General features: G+C 42.4%; 1 protein-coding gene across 1 annotated transcript; it reads right to left on the minus strand.

The window, feature by feature from the left end:
* Positions 1-239: 239 nt before the first annotated feature.
* On the minus strand, positions 240-2,658 carry HRH1 (histamine receptor H1). Its single transcript, XM_036738702.1, has one exon. It carries the CDS (start codon positions 2,624-2,626, stop codon positions 1,127-1,129), a length of 1,500 nt encoding a protein of 499 aa, XP_036594597.1. The 5' UTR covers positions 2,627-2,658; the 3' UTR covers positions 240-1,126.
* Positions 2,659-10,540: the final 7,882 nt, after the last annotated feature.

Consider the following 10,540-nt stretch of genomic DNA (forward strand, 5'->3'; position numbering starts at 1 on the left):
CCCATCTGGAATGCCCTTCTGAGCTTGTGGTACTTTGGGATCCCTTCAAGAGTGACAAATCTTCATTCCTTGACAGTCAGGGTGAGGTCAGCCAGACTGGAGCTCACATTCTGCTTCTGACATTTACAGCTGCATGACCCTGGGCAAGTCACTTACCATCAGCTTCCTCATGTGTAAAAGGGAATAATTATACCTTTAGTACCTTTTTCAAAGAATTGTTTTGAGATAGTATGAATAAAGTGCTTTGTAATCTTTAAAAGGCTAAAGAGCTATCAATTATTATTATTATTATTAGCCTAAAGTAGATTTTGTTTTGTGGAGACAGCCAAAAGCCATTTGGAGTCAATTCTTTTTTTTTTTTTTTTTTTTTGAGTCAATTCTGAAACCAAGCTGGGGAATCCTGGTATTTTATGTGGGAAGGGGACAGGTGTGGGATTGAGAGCTACATATGATGTTAAAATTATACCACTAATCTATTTTTTTTTTGCCTGGCTTGTAAACTAGTTAAAGAGGATCATAGATTCCCAGATGGAAGGGATCTTAGAGATCATCCGGCAACTCCCCAAGAGAAGTCTCTAAATTGTCCGAGAGACCGCAGCCTCTGGAGGATATAGATGTTGCCTCCTCAGGTGAAGCAACAATTCTGATGCAGCTATACAAGTTCCAGCACATTTGTATTAACTAACACTCAGTGTGATTATATCCCAGTCATGCCCTGAGCCTGTCTTTATACATCTCTGGGCTCCTCTAGGGTTCTGGTCATCTCTCCACTTGAGTTTGAGCCCATAGCAACCAAGGCATGTAACCTCCCAAATACCATAGCCATAGTCAAAATCCTGGAACTTCTTGGAAGCCCTGGATGGGTCAGGAGCCCGGCAGGGGCTTTGCTTGAAAAACTGTGAATTTTTAAATCTCTGTTTTCAATTCCACTCCAGTCCAATTTCATCCACTCCTCTGCACTGCCTCCAATGAGGAATAGGGGACTTCCAAGACTTCTAGCCATGCACTTCTTCTTGAAACCCCGGAAAGTTTGGGTACTCTGGAAATCCTAGCAGTCCTTCTGCTCTCATTTGTTTCTTCCTTCGATGTCATTTTCATCTCTACACCCCACCCCTGAAGTTTCCCTTTAGGAGCGAATACGGAAAATCTTTTTGAAAGCTTTCCTGAAGTTCTCATTGCAGAGGGGGTAAATAAGGGGGTTCAGGGTGGAGTTGATGTAGCCCAGCCACATGGTGAACATCTGGACATGTTCATTGCAGCATTTTGTGCAGTAAGCAATGACCATGAAAAAGATGAAGTATGGGATCCAGCAGAGGATGAAGGCCGCCATGATGCAGCCCAGCTGTTTGGCGGCTTTCCGCTCCCGGTTCATGTGCACACCCTTTACGTATTGTCTGGAGTGGGAGCGAAGCCTCTTCCAGGTAAATGTCAGGTAATCCAGGCCAAAGGTCGCTTTGGTCTTGGCCTGGTCTTCAGCAGACACGGCTGCGGCTGATCCAGCAACAGCACTTGAGTCTGTTGCGGGGGAGGATGCTTCAGCAAATATGGTCTCCTCAGATGTTTCACTGGCATATTGAATGGCCGGGGACAGCTCCTTGGGGTCTGGTTGTTTCTGGTGGATGGACATGTATCTTCCAGTCTCCACCATCCCAGACTGAGGCTGTGCAACGTCAATAGGGAAGTAGCGGTCTTTGACCGCTACTTCCTCATCCGCTTGTTCAAAACCTGGAGGGCTCTTCTCCTCTGGAGGAGACTTCTTTGCTGAGTCCTGGGCCTTGGTGGGAATGCTGTTACTGATGGGATAGTAGGTGCCTTCTGGCTTTCTTTTCAAAGTCTCCAGGTTGGCATCTTTCTCCTGCTTTGGGAGGCAGATCTTGTGCTTTTTGTGACTCACGACGCCATCTGAGAAAGATGGGAAGGACGCGTTGATGAATTCTCGGTGCTGGCAATGCTGTCGGACAGCCCTGTAAATCTTGGAATAGAACCAGAGCATCAGCAAGGTGGGCAGGTAGAAGTTGATGATGGCAGTCATCACCTTGAACCAAGTGACCTTGTAAAAGTCTGTCTCACACTTGTCCCCAGAGGTCTTGTTGTCATATTGGTCACTCATGTTAGTTTCTGGCCAAAAGCTTCTCCATCCCAGAATAGGGATGATCCACAGGGAGGCCAGGAACCAGGTGACCAAGATGGTGACTATCGCTCTGGTCTTGGTGCGATACCGTAGGTACTTGAGAGGTTGCTGGACAGACCGATAGCGGTCAATGCAAAGAATAAAGACGCTAAAGATGGAGGCGGTGCTTGCCACATAGTCCATGGAGAGCCAGAAGAGGCAGAGGGGTCTGTCTAGAGACCTAAAGAGATATACAATATTCAAGGGCATGACAGCGGCACCCACAATCAGATCAGCTACGGAGAGGCTAATGATATACAGGTTACCCACAGTGTGCAGTTTCTTCTCTGTCCTCACTGCATAGAGTACCAGGAGATTGAGCCCCACTGTGACAAGGGAGATGCTGCTCAGCACCACCACCAAGGGCACCAAATGGGACTTATTAGCAGCATCAGCTGTCTTGTTGACCTCACACATGGTTCCTTCTTGGAGACAGGAGGAGGTGGGAGAGGTCATCGGGCACTAGAGGAAGCTCTTGCACTTCTTTTGTTGACTTCCTGGAAGGAGACAGAGAACAATGTCAGTAAGTGCTTTGGTGAGTATTTACAGTATGGTACAGCTGAAGTACTAGGATTCACACCTGTCCTGGGGAATCACCATCTGCTTTGACAGACAGAGGTGCTTGTCTAGGACAGAGAGCACCTATAACTGACGTTACAGATGTGTAACTGGTTCTGGCTCTGCCTTGGTGAAATCTTAGACAAGTCGTATCACCTTTAGATTCCTCATCTATAAAATGAAGCGGAAAGGGAAGCGCCTACTATGTGCCAAGCACTGTGTTATAAGCACTTCATAAATATTATCTTATTTGATTATCTCAATTGAAGAGATTAGATTACATTAGGGGCTCTAATGACAACAACATTATTTGAGGGGGTACAGGAACTTGGGTGGGAAAAAATTACATTTTTTTTTTACTAACCTTTAATTGAAATTCAGCATTTCACTCAATTATTTAAAAACATGATTCTGAAAAGCGGTTCATAGCCTATACCAGATTGCCAAAGTGGACTATGCCAAAAAAAATGATTAAAAGACCCAGTCTAGATAATTTCTTAGGTTTCTTCTAGTTTTAAAATGCTGATTTTATGATGATCCTGGTTTTCCACTTACCTTTCTGACTACTCTTTAGCTGGTTTCTCTTTTAAAACTTAAACTTTTAAAGTTTTTAAAAACTTAACTTTTTACCCCCTAGACATGGGTGTCTCACAAGGTATAATTGCTGCATATGTTGACTATGCTATGGAATTAATCTAGTCTTGTGACTTAAACTTTTATGCAAATTTACTCTTTAAACCTTGATTTTTCTTCATAATTCCTGAGTAGTCTTCTCTGATCAGTTCATTCAACCATGATCTGTTTCTCCTTTAAATTTACAATGTTTGCCTACAATGTTTGGATGTATCATACACTTCATGTATTGTGGGGTCATCTTTTTATGTTCACATCTATACTGCAGGCTAGTCAAAGATAAATTCTGGGCTCCATCCAGCAGAGAACCTTGCTTCATACTTTACTCAAAAAATTGAGGCCATCATTTATTAGCTCTCTCTCTCTCTCTCTCTCTCTCTCTCTCTCTCTCTCTCTCTCTCCCTCTCTCTCTCTCCCCTCCCTTTCTCCCTTTTCTTCCTGCCTCCTCCTCCTCCTCCTTCTCCTTCTCTCTCTCTCCCTTTTCTTTCCTCTTTCTTTCTCTCCCTCTTCCTTCTACTTTTCATCTTCCTCTTCCTCTCCTTCCTCTTTCTCCCTTCTTCCCTCTCTCTCCATTTAAAACATTTTTCAATTCACAAGCATTCACTTTTTTTCTTTTACCCTCTGCCCCTCCCAACTGGGAAAAAAAGAAAAGCAACTCTTGTAAAAAAATATGCATAGTCAAGAAAAACAAATTCCCACACTGATCATGTCCAAAAAAGATATATGTATCATTCTGTACCTTGAGTCCATCATCTCTCTGTCAGGAGGTAGGAAACATATGAATTATTTCTTTTTCCCAATTCTAGACTCAAATCTCAATGTAATTTCTCATTTTGGCTCCTTTGCTTCCTCCTGAGGAAGAGGTGGTCCTTCTCCTTGTCAAGGCTGACTCCTCCACTTGTACCCCTGATCCCTTCCCTTTCTGTCTCTTCCAGGAGCTTACCTCTTGAATCCAGTGTTGTTTCTTCCTGTTTTCCAGTTTCTCCTTATCCATTGGTTCCTTTCTTGCTGACTCCAAATACACCCAGAACTCTCCTATCCTTAAAAAGCTCTCACTTTCATCTTACCATTCCCTCAAATTACCACCCTGTATCTCTCCTTCCTTTTATAGCTGGCCTTCTAGAAAAAGTTATCTACTGATACTCAACACCTCTTCTTTCTTACCTTCTGTTATTCCTCAACCCCATTTCAGTCAGGATTCCATTTCCACCAGTCAATTGCCTTCCCCTCAGAGGATGGTCCTCAGAGGCAGTGTGGAACAGTACAAAGTACTCTGGATTGGATGTCACAAGATCTGAGTTCAAATTCCAGCTCTATAACTTACCAGCTGGTGTGACTAATCGATCACAAGTCATTCAGCCTCTGTGGGTAACCTCAGTTCTTTATCTGTAAAATCAGGAAGTTGGGCTGGAGGCCTATGAGGTCTTTCCCAGCTTTAAATTTTAGTATTCTGTTAACCGTGATCTTTTAATCGCTAAATCCAATGGCCTTTTCTTAATTCTCATCCATCTTGATTTTTTTCTTGGTATCTCCGGCACTCCTTTGAGATAGTCTCTCTCCTTGGGTTTTCCTGACACTGCTCTGTCTTGGTTTTTTGCTCCTACCCACCAGACCAATTCTCAGGCCACTTTGTAGGATCTACCCACAGTGGCCCCTTTGTGAGAGTGTGCCCCAGGTCTATGTCCTCAGTTAGATACACTGCAGGGACAGAATGAGGTTTGTCTTGGGGCTTGGCCCCAGAAAGGCAGGACCAAAGGAACTGGAAGATGGAGGGGCTTGTCATACCTTTCATAAACCTGGGTGTGGCTCTCTATCCAACCCCAATACTCCTAGCCCTTGGAAATAGAAGGATAGTTAGAAAATATGCCTTTGTTGGTCTCCTATTTCTCTTTGGGTTCCCTTTCCTAACATCTGGGCCCTCTCGGCCCCAGCTTCCTCAGCTGTAAACGGGGGAGAATAATCACTGGACCACCTACGTCAGGCGGCTGTGGCAGAAACCAAAGTCCTCTGTAAACCTTAAAAAGAGTTTATTATTCTTGCTTCCTTTTCTTTCTCCTTGGTGAAACCTTGTCAGGGCCCTGCTACCCCAGGGAGAGGAGGCTTTTTAGAGAAAGATGCAGAGGTTGCCGACCTTGTGATACAGAGCCATCAGTGCCTAGCCCTGAGACTTCAGGCAGCAGGACATACATGCCTTTCCCAGGGATGTAAGCCACATGGTGGGGAGTACAGACAGACAGCCTCCCCTCAAATGCCTATGGTGACAGTTAATGATATCTCACTGGGCTGCTAATTCTATTTTTGACAGCTCTAATTGCAAGTATGAGTTCTTTATATTTAGCTGAAATCTGCCTTCACTGTAACTTCTAGACATGGTCTACACCCTCTTTCATATGAAAGCTCTTCAAATATTTGAAAACTGTTATCATTATACCCCTAATTCTTTACTAGGTGAAATATCCCCAGTTCCTTATAGGACATAATAAATTAGGTTCAGAAGAAGTTCAAATTCTCAACTACAGACCCATTTGGCCTTCTCCTTCATTTATTATTTGTTATTGTGCCATTCTTTCATTAAGTCAGCAGGAATGTTGACTTCCTAGGGTAATAAAGCGACCCCTTCTTCTTTCTCATGGCCTTTATCCAAGAACTGGCTTCCTTCAAGTTCCAGCTAAAATCTCACCCCCTTTCCTGAAACTGAAATGGTAGGGCCTTTCCTCCATTAATTATCTCCAATTTATCCTGACTATATCTTGTTTGTGAGCTATTTGCATGTTGTCTCCTCCATTAGACTGTGAGCCCCCTGAGGGCAAGGACTGTCTTTTGACTTTCTTTCCATCACCAGAGCTTAGCACAGTGCCTGGCACATAGTAGGAATTTAATGCACGCTTGTTGTCTTGACTTGGCTTTAACCCAGCCCTGTAAATGCTTGTTTTGCAACCACTCCTGCATCCAGGAATATAAATATTTCCTAACAGGCTCTCCGGGGAGAAAAATGCACACATGACATACTTTTAAGTGTAATTTGCATTATTAACATTTTGGTCATGAATTTCTTAAGACTAAACAATCAACAAAACAATAAATCAAGTCATGATTCGTAGCATTTGCTCATTTCTGAGGTTATACAGAAACTCTAACAATCAGCTCTCTAATGGGTAAGAGCTGGCTCCAGCACATGCCTGCCTGCAGCCCTTCCCTTTTCTCCTTTCCCACAGTCAAACCACTCCAGACTCTTGGTGTGATTGGTCTACACTATGATTGTTTGCCCCCTAGGCTTCCACTCCTCTTCCCATTCTTCTCCCCAATCATTTTAAAGGCCTACCCTCCCCAAAGTCCAGGTAGATGCCAGAAAGGGAGACCTGAGGCTGGGGGTGGAGCCAGCTTGTAGAATTCCCTACCTGTTAAATTTTCCAGGTGAGCATTCACACCTAAGTAATTGGCTAAGACTACAAATCGAGTCTTGATTTATTGACTGTTTAGAATTAAGAAAATGTTGGAGAAGATGTCAATAACAGAGTAAACTTGAAAGTGTGCCATGAATACTTTTTTTTTTTTACCTTGAGAGCCCATTGGTAAACATTTACCAGCACACCCCAACCCGAGTCTTCCATGGAATTGAATGGATATTGGAACCAGAGAATCAGAGTTCAAATATTATCTCTCACCTTTCTATTGGGCCAAATTAGACTGTGAGCTCACTAAGAGTGGGGACTGTTAGGTTTTATTGACTTACTTTGTATTCCTAGTGCTTATCACAGTGCCTGGCACGTAAATTAATAAATGCTAGTTGACTGACTGACCAAGCTGATGCATGAATTTGTAGCTTGTATCCACTGGAATAAACATTTAATGTGCATTTACCTGGGCCCTGAGCATGCCATGTACTGGGAGTTAGGAAAACTGGGCCCTTCTAGTTTTTTTGCTTATTATCTTCATTGCCATGGGCGTTTCTCCGAACCTCAGTTTCCTCACCTGTTAAATGGACATAATTGCATCCATCCTGCCTACCTCCACAGGGTTGTTGTGAAGTTCAACTTTGTTAAAGGATATGAAAGTGCTTTGAAACTGGTAAAAGTCTTATATGGACATAAGGGATGGTGATGAAGACAGAGAATGATAATGATAAAGATTGCCAGAGAACAGGGAATGTCGCCTTTGCAGGAAGAATTCCTGCCTCTCAGATCCTTCCACGGGGAAGATGTCCAAGGCATGTGGGGGTGGGGTGCAGGTGCCTTCTGCCTGGGTGACTTGTTTCAGTTTCTCGAGGGCAAAGATGATGAACTAGATCCTCACCATCATTACTGATTGTCTTGGACCTTGGATGAAGAGATCAAAGGCCTCCTTTGGCAATGCTTCTCCAAAAGTCTGTACATTCTGGACAGCATAGCTGCTTGTGTGATTTGTTAGCTGTTCTTTGGGCAGCCAACTCAAGGGCCTTCTGCCCCTGGAGGAAAAACCAGACCTCACACAAAGAAAAAAGCTATTACTTTAGCCAGGGTGCTTCTGGGGATAGGGCCATGTGACTCACCCTCAGTACACTCATCTCGGCCCTGAGCTCCCAGGCCAAAGACTGAATGGCTAACTAACCACCTGGAGGGGCAAGGGCCTTGATCTCCAACAGGGGAGTCATATGGATTTTGGTGTTAGGAATTCAAACAAGTAAAACAGAAAATAAGAAAGCTACTCTCTTTGCAAAGAGGAAAGGAGTAGCCAAAGAAGACAGGAAAGGAGAAGACAGCACAGGAGATTTACTTAGAATTCTGAACCCTCTGGAAAGGTAATGGGGGTAGAGAAGGAAACAGACCATCATCGTGCCAATATGTCATCTCTGACTGAGACCTTTTAGGGCATCTAGTCTAACCCTCCAATTTTACATGTAAGGGAACAGAAATGTGAGGTCAGCGGCCCAGGATTACAAAGGGAAGAAGAGGCAGAATCAAAATTCGAACCCAGGTCCTTTGACTAAAAATCTGGCACTCTCTTATATTCCACTGTCTACAGAAGAGTAACTTAAAAGATTAAAGAGATGAGACGTTGCAGTTTGAGGATGCATGTCAAACTCCTATTCAAAATCAATCTTGAATGCTGCTTTTTCCAAGAAGGTTTCCATGATTTTCTTCCCCTTCTAACCAGATGTGATTTTTTTCCCCCTTCAGAGTATGGTGTTCCTCTTCTATCACATTCTGCCTTTTATTATAATTATTTGCGTACTCGTCTCAACTTCCCAATGAAGCTATTACTTCCTCGAGGGCAAGCACTGTTCATACTTGTTCCTTGTGCAGGACTTTCCACAAAGGAGCCAATCAGGAAGTGCAAAAGATAAACTAATCAGCCAGCAAACAGTTGTTAAATGCTTACTATGTGCCAGGCACTGTGCTAAGCAGTGAGGATAGGAAAAGAGGCAAAGGACAGCTTCTCAAGGAGCATACAAGATTAAATAAATCACCCCAGTCCAGAGAAATGAAGGCTGAGAGGAGACAGCATTTAAAGCCCTTCCCTATGAGATGCCAACCCAACTTTCCGTGTTAATTACTCATGACTCCCCCTCATAATCTACGTTCCAGCAAGACCGACTTTCTTGCCGTTCCCCACATGTGACCAACCATGTATCGGCCAGGTCCCAGGCTTCCTTCCTTATTCTGTCTCTTGGAGTTCCGGGCTTCCTTCAAGGGTCTGTTAAAGGGTCATCCCCTATATGAGGTCTTTCATGATCCTTCTGAGTTACTATTGTTCTCTGCTTAGAAATGATTCAATAAGTATTCTGCATTGCTTGGTATGTGGGCATGTTGTATCACTCCAGGTAGCGCAGTGGATGGAATGCTAGACCTTATGTCAAGAGGATGTGAGTTTAAATCCAGCCTCAGACACTTACGAGCTGTGTGACCCTGAGCAAGTCACTTAACCTTTATCCCATCTATAAAATAGGGATGATAATAGCACCTACCTCTCAGGGCTGTGGTGAGAGATAATATTAATGATATAATAAATATTATGTTATATAATAAACACATTAGATATTATATATGTTATGTAGTATATATTACATATAATATATATGAGTATATCATTATTATATTAGATATAATAAATAAATTTATATTTAATATGGATTTATATTAGATATAATATTAGACATAATGATATAATATTAATAATAAATGTGATAGTATTTGTAAAGAGCTTTGCAAACCTTGAGCTGCTATATAAAGGCTAGTTACTATCGTCCTCATTATTATTATTCTGGTAGAATGTAAGGTTGTTGAGGAAAGAAATAGTTTAATTTTTGTCTTTGTATATTTGCTACCTAGCATCAACACCTTACACCTAAGCAAGGACTTAATGATTGCTTGTTGATTTGAGGAAAACTGATAGAATCGAAGTGCATAAAATAGGAAGGGTACAGCTAGGGTGAACATGGAATTGTTTAACCAATCCTAGAGTCTAAGCACTAAGAGTTTGTTGAAAGTTAAAAGGCAAAAATGTTGGACAAATAAAAGGAATTCCCGTTTCACGGAGCAGGTAGGTAATTTGTGAAAATTATCATTCTAGGTGGCTGGTTGTTCAAGATGGAAAGATAAAGCACTTCAATAAAACTAGCTGAGTTCACAGGAAATAGATAATAGGATCATAGATTTACAGCTAGACGACATCTTAGAGGCCGTCCCTTCTGTCTCCCTCATTTGACGGCTGAAGAAACTGAGACAAACAGACATTATGTGATTTTCCCAGGATCACACAGCTAGTTAGTATCTGAGGTGGGATTTGAACTCAGGTCTTCTTTATTCCAAGTCCAGTGCTCTATCTACTTTACCATACTGCTTTTTAATCTATAATTCGTTCCTGAATTAAGGGAAATGAAAATGTCTTGGGAAGGCCTCTAGCCTTTAAAGCTGACATCATGGATTGTAAATTATGCTTACTGAAGCCACTGAAGTATACTGAGTAGGGGGTGTGTGTGACAGGATGAGACGTGCATTAGATGATCTATAATGTGGTATATTCTGACAGTGGTTGGTTATCTTAAGTTATTAATCTCGTATTGTTATTAGCAACAATAATTCCCATTTATACTTATTATCTATTTGCCCTCAGTATCCCCTCTCTGGGATTCTATGTATATTTGTAAAAATTAAGGGGCTGGATTAGAGGGTCTCTAAGGTTCATTTCAGCTCTAAATCC

The sequence above is a fragment of the Trichosurus vulpecula genome, chromosome 9 (genome assembly GCF_011100635.1).
Source record: "Trichosurus vulpecula isolate mTriVul1 chromosome 9, mTriVul1.pri, whole genome shotgun sequence".
NCBI lineage: Eukaryota > Metazoa > Chordata > Mammalia > Diprotodontia > Phalangeridae > Trichosurus > Trichosurus vulpecula.